Here is a 19,545-nt window from a genome sequence, read left to right as displayed (position 1 = left end):
TGAATCCCAGAATCTCTCTGCATCCCAGAACGCTCCCCAGAATCATCCCTGGGTGTCCCCCATGATCTCAGCCCCTGTCCCGCCGCCAGGGCTGTCCCCATGTCCCCGTTCCGGGGGGATCGGGAATATCCCACCCGGCGCTGCAGCCGCCGCCCCCCGCCCGGCCCCCGGCACCGCGGTGACCCCGATTATCCCTAATCCCATTACGGGATGGGTGGCACGGCTGCGGCAGCGGGGCCGTGGGAAGGGCCGTGCCCCCAGCCTTCCCTGGGGAGCAGCGCTGGAGCCCCAAAACCTCCCGGGATAAATCCCAGCCTGGCACCAGCTTGTCCCCAGCCCAGCAGAGCTGCCGGCCCGTTTTCCAGAGCGGGAATCCCGGGGAAGGCGCTGCCCGGCTCCTGCGGGCCTCACATGGACCCGCCACTCCGCTGTCCCCAAAGTGCCATCCCTGTCCCCAGCCCCACCGGAGGCCAGGCCGGCCCTGCCCGCCCCACCCCGCACGGGTCCCACCCTGGACGGGTTTGTTGGTCCCTGGGGTGGCAGCGAGGTCACTGCCGCGGGATCCAGCCCCGGCTGGGGTTGGGAATTTAGGTCAAGCTCTTCTCTGAACTCGCCTCAGCCCTGGGAAATGGAGGGGGGGAGTTAGGGAAGGTCAGGAGTAACGAGGGGGAAATAAATGGTATTTAATTGGTTGTTAATGAGGGGGGGAGCGTGGAGCTCCAGAGGGGGATGAACATCACCCCTGGAAAGGGAGAGCCCCAGTGCCAGCAGCATCACCACACCACCCATGGCAGGGGACACGGGACACCCTGGGGTCTGCTGCCACTGTCACTGCTGGTGCGCTGAAAAAGCAGAAAAGCAAACAAACCCCGCCAAACTGCAGCTTTATTACCCAAAAATATTCATTGACACAAGTAACAGCAAATAAAAAATTCCTGTGATCAGAAGCAGGACCTGGGAAGGGCAAGGAGTGAGGGAGGCTGTTGGGGTGGGCATCTGGGGGCTCCCCATTCCCAGCCCACCTGCTGCAGGGTCTGTGATGTGCCTTGGTGGTAACAAAAGCCACAAAACCACAATGGAAGAACTGGGACTGGAGCACAATGACAATTCCATTGATTAAAAAAAAAATCTAAAAACTTAAAAATGTCAAATTTCATGTGTTGGGCCTGGTTGGATCTAAATATTTTATGCTGTGGTTTTTTTTTTTGTTTTTTTTTTTTTTTTTTTTTTTTTGTTTTTTTTTTTTTTTTTGTTTTGTTTTGTTTTGTTTTGTTTTGTTTTTTTTTTCCTTTACTTTTGTCATTTTTCCCTCTTGCAAAATAGCGACAATTCCTGAAATTCAGCTCAAGCCAGGCCCTTTTCCACGCAGAATAAATGCATATATTTTTATTTTTAAGCTCTCACAAGAGGGATTAAGCAGCCGGCGCCAGAGCTGCCTGGCCGGGCTTGGCACAGCTCGGGCAGGACGTGGCGGAGGAGCCGCCTGTCCCTCCCTCTGCTGATCCTTCCCTTCGGGATAAAACCCAAATAAGCCACTCGCACAGCCAGGCACCACCCCCGCACCCCAAACCAGCCGGGGCGGGCGGGGGGACCCAGATGGAAGGATTATTATATTGATTGTTTCCTTTTCCATGTAAAATCGCCCGGGTTTTGGCCGTTCCCTGCCGTCAGCCCACCGAGATGGGTGACCCCGCATCCCGGGGGAGGCAGCAGCGGCTCCCGGTGCCGGTACCGGGAGCAGCGCCATGGCCGGGGCTGGCCGGGAGTGGCCGGAGCTGGCCGGGAATGGCCGGAGCTGGCCGGGAATGGCCGGGAGTGGCCGGAGCTGGCCGGGAATGGCCGGGAGTGGCCGGAGCTGGCCGGGAATGGCCGGGAGTGGCCGGAGCTGGCCGGGAATGGCCGGGAATGGCCGGAGCTGGCCGGAGCTGGCCGGGAGTGGCCGGAGCGCGCTGGCAGCCGGGCAGGCCGTGGCCGCAGCACCGCCAGCCTGGGCTCGGTGCCGCTGGAGCTTCCAGGACCCGGGAGCGGAGCGGCGGCCGGGCCCGCGCAGCAGCCGCTGCCTCTGCCGGTGCTGCGGAAGCAGCCGGTACCGCCAGGCCGCTCGGTACCGCCGGGCCGCTCGGTACCGCGGAAGCAGCCGGTACCGCCGGGCCGCTCGGTACCGCGGAAGCAGCCGGTACCGCGGAAGCAGCCGGTACCGCGGAAGCAGCCGGTGCCGCGGATTCAGCCCGATTCAGCCCGGGATGGCCCGAGCTGTGCCGGCAGACCGGGATGGCCGGGAATGTGCAGGCGCTGCCCGGCCGGGATTGGCTGCGGGGAATGACGCCCAGCACAACAAAGGTGGAGTTGGAGAAATTCCATTAAAAAAAATTAAGAGAGAGAGAGAGAGAGGGAGAGAGAGAGAGGGAGAGGAGAGAAAGGGAGCGGAGGGAGGGAGGGAGGAGGGGAGGAAGCTGCCCCTCGCCCGCCCCGCCGGGCAGAGCCCCCCCCGCCGCCGTGTCCCGGGGCCGCGGGGCGGGCAGGAGCGCGGCCCCGCCGTGCCGTGGGGGGGCCCGGCTCGGCCCCCCTCCCCCCCCCCCCCCACCGCTTCCCCTCTTTATTTTTTTTCTTCCTCATCTGTCTTTTTTTTCCCCCTATTTTTTTTTATTTTTTTCTTTATGCAAACGCCGGCCGAGGATTGTTGCACATGTAAGGAGATTTTTTTTTTTTTTTTTCTTCCTCCCTTCCCCCCCCACCCCACCCCCCCCTCCTTTCCCTCCTCTTCTCCTTCCTCCTCCTCCTCCTCCTCTTTTTCTTCTCACCACAGTGTTGCAAAAGCAAAGAGCAATAAAAAACCCGGCGGAAAGCGGCGGCGGGGCGGCGGGGCTGGCGGGGAGATCCCGGCGGATCCCGGCGCGCTCAGCCCGGCTGATTGGAAGAGCGAACGCAGCGCCATGGAGGCGGGGGAAAGCGCGATCGTCTCTGCGGGGACTGGAGCGCGTCCACGCCCGGGGCCAGCGCTGCAGAGCTGGCCGCCGTTCAACCGCCGCTCCCCCGCCCCGGCCCCGCCGAGCGAGCCCCGAGCCCCCGCCGCCCCCCAAAGCGGCGGCCCCGCCGGTACGTGCCCGCGCCGGGGGAGCCGCCGCCGCCGTGCCCCGCCGCGCCGCGCCGTGCCCGCCGCCCGGGCTCGCCATTCGCCGCCGCGCCGCTCCGCCGGCGGGGCTGGAGGAGGCGCTTTGTTCCTCCCCGGGCTCCCGCTGCCGCTGCCGCCGCCACCGCCGCGCTCCGGGCTCGGTAAGGCGCTCCGCCGCCGCTCCGACGGGAACGGGGAGGGGGTCGCGCCCACCGCAGCGATTTTTTTTTTTTAGATAGATAGGTAGATTGATAAATATAAAAGGGAGAATGTAGATATATATTTTTTTTAGAAAGGCTGGTTTCGCGCAGGCCCCGCGGGCAGGAAGCCGCCGCCGCCGCCGCCACCGCCGGGGCTCGCCCGCCTCGCCCGCCCGCGGGGGGCACCGCGCTGGGGCTCGGGGCGGGGGGCAGCGCCCGGCTCGGCGGCCCCGGTGTGCCCCCCCCTTCTCTCCCTCCTTTTTCCCTTCCCTTCCCTCTCCTCCTCCTCGCTCCCTCCCTCCTTCCCGCTCGCCTTCCCTCCCTCCTCCCCGGTGCCGCAGCTGGATTTCGGGGGCAGGCTTCCAGCGCTGCCCGCTTGTTTTTCCCGAGCCCGGGTGAGTCCCGCGCCGCGGCGGGAGCTGGGCGCCGCGCTCCGCCGGTGCGTGCCGGGGCTCGGCCGACCCCCCCCGCGCTTCATCTCCCCTTAGCCTCGCTTTATCCTCTCTTTATCCCTTTTTTCCCCTTATTTTCTTTTTATCTATATTTTTTTTTTCTCCCCCTCTTTTTTTTTTTTTTTTCTTTTTTTTTTTTTTTCCGCCTTTCCCCCCCTTCCCTTCCCTTCCTTTCTTCCCTCCGGACCGGGAGCGGGGCTCGAGCCCCCCGCTGGGTGGGTGGGTGTTTGCGGGCTCGAGGAGGGGTCGCGGAGAGAAAAAGAGGGGGGTAAGAAAGGGAGGAAAGGGAAGGGAAATCGAGGAAAGGAAAAGCGAGGAGGGGGCGGCGGTGGGGAAAAAGCGAGGGGGGGAGGATCGGGTAGGAGCCGCTCCCCGGGGGTCGGTGCGGGGAGGTCGCGCTGCCCTCGCCCGGCTCGCTGCAGCTGCCCGGCCGCCCCCAGCCGGGCATCCCCGCCCCCCCTTCCCCCTCCTCCTCCTCCTCCTCCTTCTTCTCCTTCTCCTTCTTCTTCTTCCCCCAGCGGCTCCGGCGGCGGGGTTGGGGCTGCGGCGGCTCGGTTAGAGCTCCCCCCCACACCCCCCCCGCTCCAACCTCCTCCCTCCTTCTTCCACCACCACCACCACCTCCTCCTCCTCCTCCTCCTCCCCCTCAGCAGCCCGGAGAGGTGGGTTTGTCTCGGCTTTATAACCGCGGGTGGAGGGGAAGGAGCGGCGGGCGGAGGCGGGCGCAGCCCGGCCATTGTGTGCCGCGGCGGAGAGCGGCCGGTAACGATGGGGGGATGCGGGGGGGGAAGCGGTCGGGGGGGGATGAAGCAGCGCATCGCATCGCTCCGGGGCACCGGGGGTGCGGAGAGGGGCCGGGGGAGCGCGGAGCGGCACCCCCGGCCCCCCGAACTCGCCTTCCATTGTCTGCCCGGGTGTTGTTGGAGGGAAAGAAAAAAAAAAAAAAAAAAGGGGAGGGGGGGGCGCTCAGCTCGCTGGCGCCCGGGTGGGAACCGGGGGCGGGGGAGGCGCCGCCGGGGCCGCCCGCGCTCGGTCCCACCCGGTTCCTGCTGCCTGCTGGAGGAGGAGACTGGAGCTGGCCGGCGGCGCAGGGCATGTGCGGGCTCCCCGCCTCCGCCCGCCGGCCCGGCCCCTTCCTCCCCCGCCTCCTCCTCCTCCTCCTCCTCCTTCCCCGCTCCGGGCGCGGATCCGGTGCCCCCTCCCCTCCCCCGCGGGGATCCCGCGCCCCCTCCGCGCGCCCCCCCGGGATCCCGGTGCGCGCGCACCGCCCCGCCCCGCCATGATCCCGCCGAGCCCTCCCCCTGTCGCGATCCCGCCTATCGCGACAGCCCCGCACCATCCCCCCCGACCGCGCCGCTCCCACCCCCGGGCGATCCCCGCGTTCACACCGCCCGGGGGCTGGGCTCCATCCCCCCCGGGCGATCCCGGGGCTGGGCCGAGATCCGCCCCCTCGGGGGTTGATCCGAGCCTGGAGCGGCTCCCGCCGTCCCCTCAGGGCTGCTCCTGCCCCGGGGGATTCTCCATCCCACGCTGGCGGGGGCTGCACGCCCCTCATCCACCCCCAGGTGATCCCCGGCAGCGCTGTCCCTCAGGCGGGCCCCGTTTGTCCCCGGCAGGGCCGGTCCCGGTTTGTCCCCCGGGTTTGTCCCCCGGGTCTGTCCCCAGCAGGGCCGGTCCCGGTCTGTCCCCAGCAGGGCTGGCTCGGGTTTGTCCCCCGGGTTTGTCCCCAGCAGGGCCGGTCCCGGTCTGTCCCCAGCAGGGCTGGCCCGGGTTTGTCCCCCGGGTCTGTCCCCAGCAGGGCTGGCCCGGGTTTGTCCCCCGGGTCTGTCCCCGGCAGGGCCGGTCCCGGTCTGTCCCCAGCAGGACTGGTCCGGTTTGTCCCCCGGTTTGTCCCCCGGTCTGTCCCTGGCAGGGGCGGTCCCGGTTTGTCCCCCGGTCTGTCCCCGGCAGGCCCGGCCGGTTCCCCCGGCCTGGCGGGGCCTGCAGCCCCACCGCCGTTCCCGGTTCCCCTGCCGGTTGCTGATCTCCAGCCCGGATCCCGCCTGGCCCCGGGCGTTCTGCTCCCCGGGACTCTCCCGAGCCCTGCTGGGCTGATCCTCCCTCAGACCCCGGGCCTGGCTCTCTCAGACCCCGCTCCTCGGCAGGGGACCCCCCAGGCCTGGGTCCCCCCGAGCCTCTGCCCAGGCCCGGGCCTGCCCCCCCCGGCCTGCGGCCTGTCCCTCGGGGCATCCCCTGAGGCCTCCCCCCACGGAATCCCCGATGGGGATCCCCCCAAACTGCCATCCTGTCACCCCCCACACCAAGATAACCCCCTCCCTGGGTTATCCTTCCCCACGGAGCCATAAGATCCTTCTGTCTGAGGGGATGCCTCCCATGCAGCCCCCGTGTTGAAATACCTTCCTCCAGCTGCCTCTCCTCCCTTGGGAGACCCCTGAACCCCCGAGGTCCCCAAATGCTCCCCCAGCTCCCTTGGATCTGGGGATCCCTCTCTTCTCCAAGCATGTTCCCACCTCTGGGGAGGATTTTGCCGGATCTGTGGTGGGCCTTCCTTTGAAACCCCCGTTTTGCAGTGGGGGGAGTGCACCCCCTTAGATAGTATCCCTTGGAGCCCTCTTAACTCAGATTCTCTTGCTCCTGGGTTTTTGCGTCCCACCCACCCCAGGGAACCACCTTGAACCTGTCTCCTCTGGGATTTATTGGGATCCCTCCTATCCTACCCCCCATTTTGGGGACAAACCCCTGGACCCTTCCCCTCCCAATGTGGGGCTCACATCACCATCAAGGATCCCCCCAAACCCTGGAGGGATGGGTGGGTGGGGATATTCCAGCACCTCACCCACCGGGGAGCGCAGAGGATGGACGGATGCCTGGATCACGTTCCCCCCACTCCCCGTTAGGAGCTGGGGGCTCCCCCATCCCGGTGGGATGTCTAGCAGGGTTCTCCCTTTCCCTGCAGAGCCGTGCGGGAGTGATTTCGGGAAGAGGGTGAGGAGGGAGCCGGCGGGACCGTCCTGGGCACAGGCAGCAGGAGGATGAACGGCGAAGCTGAGTGCCCTGCAGACCTGGAAATGACAGCTCCCAAAAACCAAGGTGAGCCCCCCAGCATGCCAGTGCTCCCAGAGGGATTCCACTTAAATATAATAATAATAATAATAAATAAACCTCAGAGCAGCCCTTTTCTCGGAGGGATGGCAGAGGAGAGGGGATGGAGGAGGAGGAGGGATGGGGAATCAGTGATCACAGCTACCAGCAGGTTGAGGAGGGGGGATCTGCCTCTCCGAGTTCTGATCCACGTGGGAAACACACACACGTGTGTGAGCACACGGGTTCCTGCTCCCTGCACCAGCAGCCCCTTGGCACTGGGATGCTCTTCTGGGGGATTGGAGTTTTGGGGGGATTGGGAAGGGGGGGCTGGCACAGAGGTGCTGCCCTCCCTGCTCACATCTGGGCTGCATTAAAAGCCGAGCCGTTACCTCGGGCCTCCAGCTTCCAGAGCCCGCCGTGACATCAGAGCTTCAACTTTTATTGCAAAAGGGGCAGGAAAACAAGGGGAAAAAAAAGAAATGTTTATTTAGGGCAGCTCGCAGGGCTCTGCTACTCCACTCCTCAAAAACCCCCTGGGTCCCCCAGACCTCTGGAGCGCTGCCAGGTCCCCCCAGTTCCTGCTGCAGCCGGGGTTGTTGCCTCGAGCGAACCTGGCTGGAGCACGTGTCCTTCTCCGGGACTTTGGATGGATTTAATTACACCGGGGCAGCTTTCCTAATATAGCCCGGGCCGGGCCGGTGCCAGCAGAGCGGGATAAATCGCTCCCAGGGCACAGGCAGCCCCATTCATCCTGCTGGGAGAGCGCAGCCCCAGCCTTTTCCAGCGTGCCCCAGGCTGAGGAGGGGATGGGGGGCTGAGTGTGGGGGTCCCTGTTGTCCTCACCCTGCTGCCAGCGAGGATTTTGGGATGTTTCCACTGTTTATTTCACTGTTTTTTCACATCCTTTGGGATGTGGTTGTTCTGGCTGTCTGCCAGCGGGGGGTTCACGCAGGGCCAAAGGTCTCCGTGTGTTTCTGCATTTGAGGGGGAAACTGAGGCACTGGGCTGGATGGGGGCAGGTCTGGGGGTGTCTCGTTCCCTTCTCCGTCCCCTCTGGGTTTTTGTGGCTGTGCTGCTTTTGGTAATTCCTCCTGATTTCTGCAAGTAAAGTTGGCACCGGCTTCCCAGCCCTGTTCTGCCTCATTGGTCCTTGCCTTGGAGGCCTGGAAAGTGCATGGGGAAAACAGGAAGGCAGAATTTGGGGCTGTGTTCTCCCTCCCCAGCTCTGTAGGGAATGGGGGTTCCCCTCTCTTTTGCCTCTTCACGGTGTTTTGGGATGAAGCCAGGAGCGTGGGGACACACCCCAAACCAGCGGCCCTCACTTTCCAGGCAGGCTCTTTATCTCCTCTCCCTCCACATTAATCCCTAATGAGGTCACTGTAGGGACCAGCTGGATCCTAAACTGTTCCTGCCTTAACCCCCAACCAGGCAAGTCCAGGAGGGGAAATGACCCCTGGGGTCACATCCTGGCTATGCTCCCTTCACCTTTAACATCCCTTTAACATCCCTTGCTTGGATTTGGGATTCTGGGGGAATTGCCCTTCCCCAGACCCCTGCAAGGGCAGGAGGTGCAGGTGGTTGTCCTCATGTTGAGTCTTGAGTGGAGGGAGAGCTGCAGGGTATTTCTGGGAGTTGGTTTCATTCCTGGATATGGAGGGAGAGATGCTGCACTCAGACCCATGACAAGCTGCTCTGTCCCCATCTCTTCAGGATCCCCTGTCCCCTGGGGTGCTCCACGGCAGCTCCAGGCACCTCAGCCCTCCCCTGGCGGAGATGTGAGGCAGGGAATGCCGTGGGATCCCGGTGCCCATCCCGGGATGAGGCAGCCAGGGCTGCGTGGGCGGGTGTTTTCGGGCTCTGCTCCTCCTCCAGCCCATCCCCAGGGAATTTTCCTTCCGCTCCCAGGCCCCCCTGCAGTCCCCACGTTTGCAGAGCACCCTGGGCAGTGCTGCCCAGCTGGCGTGGGGGCTCGGAGCAGGCAGGAATTCCCCTGGCAAGGAGGCAGCCCGAGGCTGGGGCTGGGTGAGGCGTTCAGGGCTGGGATATCCTGCCTGCTGCCTGCCCCAGCACGGTGCTGCTGCCTGCCCTGGCCCCACGGTCGCTCCAGGCTCTCAGCTCTGCCACGTGCCCATCCCAGCAGCACGTTCCTCTGGCAGCTGGGGGTGCTCCTCCCAGCAGCTTGGGGGATGTTGGGGTGACATGAACATCATCCCTGCGCTGTCAGGGACCCCTCTGTGGGTTGGGGGGCTGTGCTGGGCTCTGCCCCCCTCCCTTTGTGGTCTGGGAGCTTTGACCTTGGCAGAGGTCACCGTGGAGCTGGGCCCAGGTGATCACAAAGCTCTCTGAGGTGCAGGAAAAGCAGTGCTGAGCTTTTCCAGTTGCTCTGCACACATCTTTTCCACTTAGAAAGTGGCTTTCCCTGCTTCCTGCTTGACTGGAGAGCTCACTGCTCCCGTGTCACTCCAGGGTAGGAAATAGCTCTGTGCTCCCGTGCAGCACAGCCTTCCCTTATCTGATGGATTTCGGGGATGAGCGAGTCTCTCTGGTTTGCACTGGGTGGAATTTCTAGCTTTGCCCAGATTGTTTTGGCCCACAGAGAGTTGCTGGAGGGTGATGGAAACAGCCACGTCCCTTTGATCTTTAATCTCGAGAGGCAGCATGTGGAGATTACGTGTCCTGGCGTGCGGCACGCCGGGAGCTGCAGTCCTGGGAAGGGAAGGGAAGGGAAGGGAAGGGAAGGGAAGGGAAGGGAAGGGAAGGGAAGGGAAGGGAAGGGAAGGGAAGGGAAGGGAAGGGAAGGGAAGGGAAGGGAAAAGGCTTCCTGCCCCTGGCTGATGCTGTTTCTCTCTGCTCAGACCGCTGGTCGCAGGAGGACATGCTGACCCTCCTGGAGTGCATGAAGAACAACCTGCCCTCCAACGACGGGAGCAAGTTCAAAACCACCGAGTCCCACCTAGACTGGGAGAAAGTGGCTTTCAAGGACTTCTCAGGGGAGATGTGCAAGATGAAGTGGATGGAGATCTCTAATGAGGTGATTGGCACCACGTGGGGCTTTGTGGCAGGGTCCCAGTGTCCTGCTGACGTTCCTGGGGTGGTTGGAATTATCTTAGTTGGGTGCCCAGAGCCCTTGGCCATTGCTGCCAGCACCATCCCACTGCTGTCAGCATTGTGACACCCTCAGAGGGGCTGGGATTGGTCATTTTTGGGGTTTCTGCTATGCCAGGCAGCTGCCCTGTCCCCTGCTCAAGCCTTTGTCTCTTCATTTCCTGCACAGGTGAGGAAATTCCGGACCCTCACAGAGCTCATTATGGACGCTGAAGAGCACGTGAAGAATCCTTACAAAGGCAAAAAGCTCAAGGTACTGGGCAGGAATTAGGCTCAGTCCCTAAAGGGTGACCCTACACTTGCCCAGGATAGGGGCCTGTGGCCCCAGTGGCACCTCAGATCCCCATGGGAGTCCCTGGCAGCCCCTCCCTGCCCCTGATCCCAGTGTCCAGCTGCCCCAGGCTCTGGAGGCCGTGGTGCTGGGCCTGGGCCAACTCCTGGGTACATTTAATATGGCTGGCTGTGCTGCTGGCAGCCTGCAGCCAAGTTTAGCTCCAGAGGGGTTGGGAGCTGCTGTCCTATTCCTGTACTGGCCTGTGCTTTCAGCAGGGAGGCCCTGGGGCAACCCATGGTCCATCCCTGGGAGATGGGTGCCATCCCCTCTCCTGCCCCATCCCCTCCTGCTCTGTGCTGACAACTCTGGATGTCTGGAGGCCGTTCCCAAGGCTCCCAGCCATGGGATGCTGTAGTTCCTTGGGCAGCCCTCATTCCCAGCAGTTTCCCTCTCCTTGCCTGCCGTGCCTGGATCACCAGCAGGGCTGGATGGAGGCAGGTGCCCCCAGGACTGGGCAGCTTGGGTTTGGCTGTGCCCCTGTGGTGCTGCCAGCTCCAAGCTCAGTGTCCTCCCCCTGCTGTCTCCCCAGAAACACCCCGACTTCCCCAAGAAGCCCCTGACTCCCTATTTCCGCTTCTTCATGGAGAAGCGAGCCAAATACGCCAAGCTGCACCCCGAAATGAGCAACCTGGATCTCACCAAGATCCTGTCCAAGAAATACAAGGAGCTTCCCGAGAAGAAAAAGGTATGGAGTGGGGTCAGCAGCCCCTTCCCACCCTCTGTGTGCTGGGCTCTGCTCAGCTCTTCCAGTAGAACCAGCACAGCTCAAGCTCTGCCTGGCGAGGGCTTAGCCCAGCTCTCAGTGGGAGAAGCCAGGTGTTCCTTTAGTCCTGTCAGACCTGTGGGACTCCCTTGGCTTTTCCTGTCCTGGTTCCCAGGATCCGTGGGGTGGAGGCTGGTTGGGTCTGTCCGTGTGTCCGACTCTTCCTGGCTGACCTGGCTGGTGGCTGTGCCCGTGGGTGGATCCGTGTTTAGTGCCAGGGTGAGGGCACACGCCCCTCTGTGCCACCCAGGACACGGGGACAGGCTCTGGGAGATGCTGGGAGCAGAGATCTGCCCAGCTTGGGACATGCCAGAGCCTGGCAGGGTTTGGGGGAGCCAGCTTTCACTCTGGGGTGTCCAGGAAGAGTCCAGGGCACAAAGTCCTGCTGTGCCCTTTCCCAGGGCTGGGGTAGCCAGAGAGGGGAGGTATCCAGCTGCTGCATCTCAGGCAGGCTGGGAACCCTCTGCAGGAGCATTCCATGGGCTGGGGAGCCCTGGAGTCCCTCTTGGGCTGGTGGGATGCCCAGCCAGGTCGATAGGGATGTGTCTCCCTGCCTGTTCCTGGTGCTGATGTCCCTCTCCACCTCTGTGGTGGCTTTGTGTCCCCAGATGAAATACATCCAGGACTTCCAGCGAGAGAAGCAGGAGTTTGAGAGGAACTTGGCGAGGTTCAGGTGAGCAGGCAGCCCCTCCCCTCCATATTTCCCCAGACCCCTCCAGGCAGATCCAGATTCCCCTGCTGTGCATAGCTCACAGACGACTTTGACTTGAAAAGAAGAGGGAATTCAGCAAAAAGAGAGCAAGGAAAAGGTGTCTGAGAGCATCCCTCCAGCTGGGAGACTGGATGAGGGGAAGAGCAGAGGACCAGCCATGCTCTGGGGGTCAGGGTCTGTGAGGAGGGGGCAGGAGCCCTGCCACCAGCACTGATAAAAGCTGAAGTGTCCCCCCAGTCACTCCAGATCTTCCCCTTGGATGTGATTGCTGTGATCCAGGTGGATCCTGGCACTCCCAGTGACCTGCTGCTGCTTCAGGCTTGCAGCTGAGCCCAGGGGTGCCTGTAGCCAATGCTCCCCAAGGAGGGACAAACTTAAATCTCTCCTAAACCCTCCTACTCTTTTTGGGGACCCTCCCATGGAGGCTCAGCCCTGCAGTGACAGTCAGGGGTGCAGGCAGGTTTAGGGGTGCTCTCCTTGCCTCTGCCACCTCCCTAACACTGTCCCCTCCCCACCTCCCCCCGTGCTGAAGGGAAGACCACCCGGATCTCATCCAGAACGCCAAGAAATCCGACGTGCCCGAGAAACCCAAGACCCCCCAGCAGCTGTGGTACAACCACGAGAAGAAGATCTACCTGAAAGTGCGTCCAGATGTGAGTACGGTGGGTGGGAGTGAGTGTGAGTGTGAGTGCTGGGGGTCCTGGACCCCGCTCTGGGGGCAGGAGGGGGAAGGAGAGAAGCATTTTAGGGGGTTGGGATGGAGGACACAGCGCTAGGAGCTCCCGGACCCAGGTAAGGAGGGGCTCTGCACACCTGCAAGAGGCTCAGGGATCCAGCCCCCACTTTTTGGCAGGAAGGGGTGACCACAGCCTGAGTCAGGGCAGGAAAGGATTCCAGCACAGACATTCACCTCTGGCCATGCCCCCCACTCCCACACACGCCCACGGCCATCAGGCCCTGCCAGGCCACGCCATTTTTTGCCATTTTTTCATATTTTTTCATTCAAAAAAAATTTTTTTTTTTTTTTTTTTTGGATTTTACCCCTCTGCCCTCACCTCTGGCTTTGGGTTTTCAGGCCACCACGAAGGAGGTGAAAGAGTCGCTGGGCAAGCAGTGGTCTCAACTCTCGGATAAAAAGAGGCTGAAATGGATTCATAAGGCCCTGGAACAGCGGAAGGAGTACGAGGTAGGGAGCAGCCCCACCCGGTCCCCTCCACACTGGTCCCAGCGTTCCACCCTGCAGGGCCTGTCCCGATAGCCAGCGAGGGGTTCAGGCAGGTCCTGGCAGGTCCCTAGTGAGGCTGAGCCCTGCTGAAGGGCAGGCACAGGCTTAGGGGCAGGAGCAGCGTCCCCAGGCACAGGCACAGGCAATGGTTGGCTTCTCTCTCCTCCTGCCCCACAGCGGGTTGGCAGCCCCTCTGACTGCTCTGCTTCCCCACAGGAGATCATGAGGGATTACATCCAGAAGCACCCGGAGCTGAACATCAGCGAGGAGGGGATCACCCGCTCCACCCTCACCAAGGCCGAGCGGCAGCTCAAGGACAAGTTCGACGGGCGACCCACGAAGCCTCCCCCGTGAGTCCTGTCCCTCCCAGCTGCAGAGAAACTGCACTCTGCTGGGCTTGGGGAGCCCAGATAACTTGTGGGAGCACAGACACACAGGGATCAGTTTCTTGGAGCCTGGGAACAGGCTGTCCAGGGCAGTGCTGGAGTCACCATCCCTGGAAGTGCTCAAAAAGTGTGGATGTGGCACTTGAGGTTTAGTGGTGGGCTTAGAAGTGTTAGTTAATAGTTGGACTAATGATCTTAGAGGGATTTTAATGATTACATGACTCTGTGATGATCCCTTTAAACCAGTCCTTAAATATACATCGAATACACATTTTGGGGAGAATCTGAGCAGGGTTTACAGTGATACTCTGGCTTTTAGGGGTGATCCAGCACCCAGCTGCCCTAAAACACAGGCACTTCACTTCCTTGCCTGGTACAGCCCAGCTGGGGGGTTTTGGGGAGGCTTTTAGCACCAAGCCAGCTCCACAGGGGCAGGTTTTCCCTAACACTGGGTCCCTCTGTGGGTTTTTCAGGAATAGCTACTCCCTGTACTGTGCAGAGCTGATGGCAAACATGAAAGACGTGCCCAGCACGGAGCGGATGGTGCTGTGTAGCCAGCAGTGGAAGCTGCTCTCCCAGAAGGAAAAGGATGCCTACCACAAAAAGTGTGACCAGGTGAGTGGCTGAGGATGGACAGGTGGAGGAGAGGCAGGTGGGCACCAGTGCTGTGGGAAAGGAACAGAAAATCCCTCAGCTTTCCTCAGTCGCTGTGCCAGTCTACATCACTGATTCTCCCCGAGGCTCTCCCTCAGTCCCGTCTCCTGTGTGGGACAAACAGATGGTCCAGGTGGAGGGTGCCCAGGGATGGGGGCTGGGTGAGGGGCTGCAAGGGGCAGGGATGGAGTGAGGGATCTCTGTGTAACCACACGTCTCCATCCCCTACAGAAAAAGAAAGATTACGAGATCGAGCTGCTCCGCTTCCTGGAGGTGAGTGATGAGGGGGTGCTCAGCCAGCAGGTGCTGCAGATCAAATCTGGGAATGGGGAACATCCCAGGGACTGGACTGGCTCAAATGGGGGGATCAGATGTTCCCCCAAAACATGTCTGGGCCCAGTGCAGGTGGCTGCACATAGCCTTGACCTTCGGGCTGTCCTAATGCCTGACCCGGTGTCTGGGAGGAGAGCTGGGGTGAGCAGAGGGCTGGAGCTGGGGGGAGGCTGTTCAGTGGCTGTGGCCTCTCACTTCCTTCCCTGGCTGGGCTGTGGGTGGGGGAGCTGCACCGAGGCCACCCCAGCACCGTCCCCGGCCCCGGCGGATGTGACGCGGCCCCGGCTGCGGCTGCAGGGCACGGGCTGGAAATCCCAGGGCTGTGCCCGGGTCCAGACACCTGCCCACCTGCTCTCACTGAGAAACAGCTGAGCTGGGGGCAGAGACACTGCCCACATAGGGCTGACAGCATGGGAACCCCCAGGCTGCATGGGTGCAGCTCCAGATGTTGGTCCTGACTGGGACAGGATTTGGATCAGGACACCCAAGTGCATTAATTCCCCAGAGTCCCTATTCCCCAATTACCTCAAAGCCTTATTGGTCTAATGATGCCTCCTCCTGTGCCACCCAGAGCCTGCCCGAGGAGGAGCAGCAGCGGGTGCTGGGTGAGGAGAAGATGCTGGGCAGCAACCGGAAAGGGGCGACGAGTCCTGCATCCAAAAAATCCTCACCTGAGACCGGCAAGGTGGGAGCGGCCCCGGGTGGGGCAGAGGCATGGGCTGGGGCAGTGCATCTCAGGGGGCTTTGAGGGCTTTGGTGCCTGCGTGGGCTGGCCCCCTGACAGCCCTGTGCCCCTCAGGCCAGCTCAGAGAAGCCCAAGAGGCCCATCTCAGCCATGTTCATCTTCTCGGAGGAGAAGCGGAAGCAGCTGCAGGAGGAGCGGCCGGAGCTGTCGGAGAGCGAGCTGACCCGGCTGCTGGCCCGCATGTGGAACGACCTCTCTGAGAAGAAGAAGGTTGGTTCCATCCCCCTGCTCCTCCTCCATCCCCATCTCCCTTCTGCACTGCTCCTGTGGGCATCTGGGGGAGTGTCCTGTCCTTGTCCTGCAGCTGCAGCATCACAGTGACCTGTCACACAGGTGCCAGTGTCAGCACCGAGGGGCAGCACTGGCTGTGCCTCCCCCCTCATCACCTGGGGGGTCAAAACCCACCAAAGAAACCTCAGAGGGCCCTTGAGCCTCGGTTTTGGTGGTTTTGCTGATGGGCAGAGTCCCGAGATGGGGTTGTGGGGAGAGTGCTGGGGGAGCTCCGGTGCCCCATGGTGTTTGGGGGCTCTGCCCCTGCTGTGCCCCCCTCACCCTGTGCCCCCCTCACCCCCTGCCCCCTGCCCAGGCCAAGTACAAGGCACGGGAGGCGGCCATGAAGGCACAGTCAGAGAAGAAGCACGGCTCAGATAAAGAGGAGCGTGGGAAGCTGCCAGAGTCTCCCAAAACTGCCGAGGAGATCTGGCAGCAGAGCGTCATCGGGGACTACCTGGCTCGTTTCAAGGTGAGGAGTGGGCTGGGAGAGGGGCTGGAGGTGGGCTCATCACTCCCACCAGCAGGAATTGCCATGTGCTTTGGCTCTCACACCTGGGTTTGGGAGCTGTGGGCAGGGTGGGGGTCACGGGGAGCAGTGCCCCAATGTCCCAGGGTTTTTGGGTGCACCTGGTGCATGGTGGTGGTTCTGTCCCACAGAACGACCGGGGCAAAGCACTGAAGGCCATGGAGGCCACTTGGAACAACATGGAGAAGAAGGAGAAGCTGATGTGGATCAAGAAGGCGGCGGAGGATCAGAAGCGATACGAGGTGAGTCTCTGCCCTGTCCTGGCCCTCGCCCTGTCCCTTGGCCAGCACTGCCCCTCTCCCTGACCCTCTGTCTCTCCTGTGCCTCAGAGGGAGCTGAGCGAGATGCGAGCCCCTCCGTGCTCCACCAACTCCACCAAGAAAATGAAATTCCAGGGAGAGCCGAAGAAACCCCCCATGTGAGTACCTGGGCTGCGCTGGTGGGAGCAGGAGGAGGGAGGGTGGGCTGGACCCTGGTGTGGCTGCACGGGGGTTATGGACGCTTGGGGTGTCTGTGCCCGCTGTCCCAGCCCGGTCCCTGCGCTCTCCCTGTGCAGGAACGGTTACCAGAAGTTCTCCCAGGAGCTCCTGTCCAACGGGGAGCTGAACCACCTCCCGCTGAAGGAGCGCATGGTGGAGATCGGCAGCCGCTGGCAGCGCATCTCCCAGGGCCAGAAGGACCACTACAAAAAACTGGCAGAGGAGCAGCAGAAACAGTACAAGGTGCACCTCGACATCTGGCTCAAGGTGGGTGCTGGGTCCTGGTGCCTGGTGGGAGACTCGGGGATCCCTTGGTTTTGGGGCTGATGCTTGGTGTGGTCTGTGTTCCCACCCCTCCTCCGGAAAACACCGAGACCAATTTTTGACATTTTGTAACTTAAAAGGATAAAAGTTATATACATGAGGAGGCTGTGCCCTGTGCTGGAGCCCTTCCCCGCTCCATCCCCTGTTCTGTTCCGTGCCCGCCCATCCCTGACTGTGTCCCTGTCCCCACAGAGCCTCTCGCCCCAGGAGCGAGCTGCCTACAAGGAACACATTTCCAACGTGAGTATCCACGTGGCACTGCTGTGCTGGGATCCCAGGAGGTTGGGAGTGGGGTGGGGCTGCTGGGGGCTGGAGACCCTGGGGCCTTGGGGCTGGGCAGGATCAGTCCTGGGCAAGGTTTGGATGTGCCACTCTCCAGAAAGCCCCTCCAGTGGGGATTTGTCCCCAAGGCAGCTCAGCAGTGGGATTTTCTCTGGGCTGGACGCTGGGAAGGAGCTGAACTTGAGCCCTAAAGGGTTGGTTTTGTTCCCACAGAAACGCAAGAGCATAGGGAAGATGCGGGGTCCCAACCCCAAGATGAAGCCCACCATGCAGTCCAAGTCGGTGAGTCACTCCCTGGGGAGTGTCGGGGGGACCTGCACCCCTTGTTTGAAGCATCCCTTGTGCTTCCAGCTGCCTGCCCTGTCCTTGAGACCATGAGCTTTCCCCAAATCCCTGCTCAGAGCCCATCCAGGTGGGATTTTGACCCCCTGTACCTTGGTGCAGTTCTCAGTATGAATGGTAAAGGTGTGGGGTAGGGAATGCCCTGATCTGCCCGGTGGATGGAGGAACCCAAAGGGGGATTGTGAAGGATGGGGTGGGAGCTGCACCCATGGGTGTGGAGATGCAGGGACTCACCGAGCCCCTCCTGTCCTGCAGGAGTCCGAGGACGATGACGAGGAGGAAGAGGAGGAGGAAGACGACGATGAAGACGAGGATGACGATGATGACAACGGTGACTCGTCAGAGGAAGGCGGCGACTCCTCGGAGTCCAGCAGCGAGGAGGAGAGCGAGGACGGGGACGAGGTGAGGCCGTGGCACGGGGAGGGCACGGGGCCCCCTCCTGCTGGGCTGGGCTCAGATAGACCCGTGGTGCAGGAGCCCCCGGGGAGCAGGGGGGAGGAGAAGGGGAGCAGCATCCCCCGGTGCTGCCGGGGAGGGCAGGAGGAGCAGCCGCGGGGTGCAGTCAGGAGCAGCCTCGGGACCTGGGAGGGGTGTGCAGAGCCCCCAGTGAGCAGAGAAAAATCTCCTGTCTTTTTCCTGGTGGAGATACTGAGTCTGGTCTCGGCTCCGTTTGCGCCAGTGTGAATGCCGAGTAAGTCACCAGAGTCAAAGCTTTACACCGGTGCAACTGAAATCAGCCTATGCTGGATGGCGCTGGGGCCAGAAACCGTGTCCGTGCCTTGTGCTCGCCCCCGGACAGGTGAGGTGTTTGCACCCCCTCGCTGGTCTCAGCTCACGCCTCTTCCTTCCCTGGCTTTAGAGGGGGGAAACTGAGGCACGAGGCGGCTCGGGCAGCGTCCCAGGCAGTGTCCCAGGCAGTGGCAGAGGTGAGGGCAGGACCCCGCGCGCTGCTCCGGCTCGTCCCCCCGGCACCGAGCTGAGCCCTTGCAAACTCACTCCTGGCTCCTGGCCCGCGCCCCTCCTCCTCCTCCTCCAGCCCCAGATCGCCGGGGGCAGCGTGGGAGGGTGGGGGTCACACCCCCGGGGAGGGTGAGCAGGGGACAAGGAGGTGACAATGGACTAACCCCGCCCTGACCTCCACCTCCTCTGTGCCACCTCCCAGAACGACGAGGATGATGAGGACGAGGACGATGAGGACGAGGATGACAACGACTCGGAGGGCAGCAGCAGTTCCTCCTCCTCCTCGGGGGACTCCTCCGACTCCGACTCCAACTGATCGGCCAAGCTCTTCGTAAAGTCGTTTGGTTTCTCGGTCTCGGTCCCAAATCCCCCTGCAGCCCCTCGGAATCCTTCCTCCTCTTCCTCCTGCCCCCCCGTGGGACCCCGGCGCGGGGAGCGGGGGCCGGGGGGACCCCTCACACTACGGAGGGGGATCAGGGGCTGCTTCCCCCAGGCTGGGGGTCGAGGAGAGAGCCCCCCACCCCTGCCCCCCTGCTTTACTCCCGAGGGGAAGCGATTTTTTTTTTGGAATTTCATTCTTTCCAGGGGGTGTCTCTCCATCCCTACCCCCATAACCCCCTCGCTATCAGCTCTGGACTTTCTAGAAAGAGAAGAAAAACACACAGGAAAAACAAACAAACCAACAACACCCCCCACACCTTTTTTTTAATTAAAAAAACCCAGAAATGGGAAGAAAATCCCCTCGCCCCTGGGGCAGCGGGCACGGAGCACGAGCCGCGGGGCTCAGGACTCAGCCGATGGGACGATGCCTCCTTGCGACCCCCCCCAGCATCCTGGGGCTCCTCCCCACCCCAAAAAAAACCTTGTACAGTCTGGGAGCTGCCCGGGAGCTGCCCGGGAGCTCCACACGCACGGCACTTGGGAGCGCCGGCCGCGGACGGAGCGGGCGGTGCCGGTGATCCCGGGCGTGTCCCCGGTGCCCCGGGCGTGTCCCCGGTAATCCCGGGCGTGTCCCCGGTAATCCCGGCGTGTCCCCGCTCGGGGGGGGGGTGCGGGTGTGTGTGTGAACGTGTGAGTGTGTGCGGGGGGGGCACCGGAGCTGCCCCTGCCCGGGGCCGGCGGCTCAGCGTGACCAAGGGGGGGGCGCGGGGTCCCCCCGCTCTGTTGTCGGTGGTTGTTGTGCCGTTGTATTTTATTTTATTTTTTTTTTCTCGTTTTGGTTTTTTTTTTTTTTCCTTTTTATAAAACAAGAAA

General features: G+C 62.2%; 1 protein-coding gene across 19 annotated transcripts; it reads left to right on the top strand.

Annotated features, from left to right (window-relative positions):
• The first annotated feature begins 2,186 nt into the window (after nt 1-2,186).
• On the top strand, nt 2,187-18,970 carry UBTF (upstream binding transcription factor). 19 transcript variants are annotated; one of them, XM_056511990.1, is made up of 23 exons: nt 2,187-2,688; nt 2,807-3,096; nt 6,721-6,854; nt 9,704-9,879; nt 10,123-10,206; nt 10,817-10,972; nt 11,659-11,723; nt 12,295-12,424; nt 12,838-12,948; nt 13,204-13,337; nt 13,847-13,988; nt 14,259-14,300; nt 14,932-15,045; nt 15,160-15,315; nt 15,692-15,847; nt 16,036-16,146; nt 16,234-16,322; nt 16,461-16,650; nt 16,900-16,947; nt 17,203-17,271; nt 17,587-17,733; nt 18,011-18,130; nt 18,494-18,970. In XM_056511990.1, exons 3-23 carry the CDS (start codon nt 6,797-6,799, stop codon nt 18,605-18,607), a joined length of 2,412 nt encoding a protein of 803 aa, XP_056367965.1. In that variant the 5' UTR covers nt 2,187-2,688; nt 2,807-3,096; nt 6,721-6,796; the 3' UTR covers nt 18,608-18,970. The 19 variants fall into 19 exon arrangements, with proteins under 19 accessions (XP_056367965.1, XP_056367964.1, XP_056367966.1 ...); XM_056511989.1 differs by lacking the exon at nt 2,807-3,096; XM_056511991.1 differs by lacking the exons at nt 2,187-2,688; nt 2,807-3,096 and adding an exon at nt 3,109-3,273 and having other exon boundaries at nt 12,295-12,415.
• The last annotated feature ends 575 nt before the right edge of the window (nt 18,971-19,545 follow it).

Source organism: Oenanthe melanoleuca, chromosome 27 (assembly GCF_029582105.1).
Source record: "Oenanthe melanoleuca isolate GR-GAL-2019-014 chromosome 27, OMel1.0, whole genome shotgun sequence".
NCBI lineage: Eukaryota > Metazoa > Chordata > Aves > Passeriformes > Muscicapidae > Oenanthe > Oenanthe melanoleuca.
Note: the sequence above shows the minus strand (reverse complement) of the source record. Positions and strands in the feature narration are given on the sequence as shown.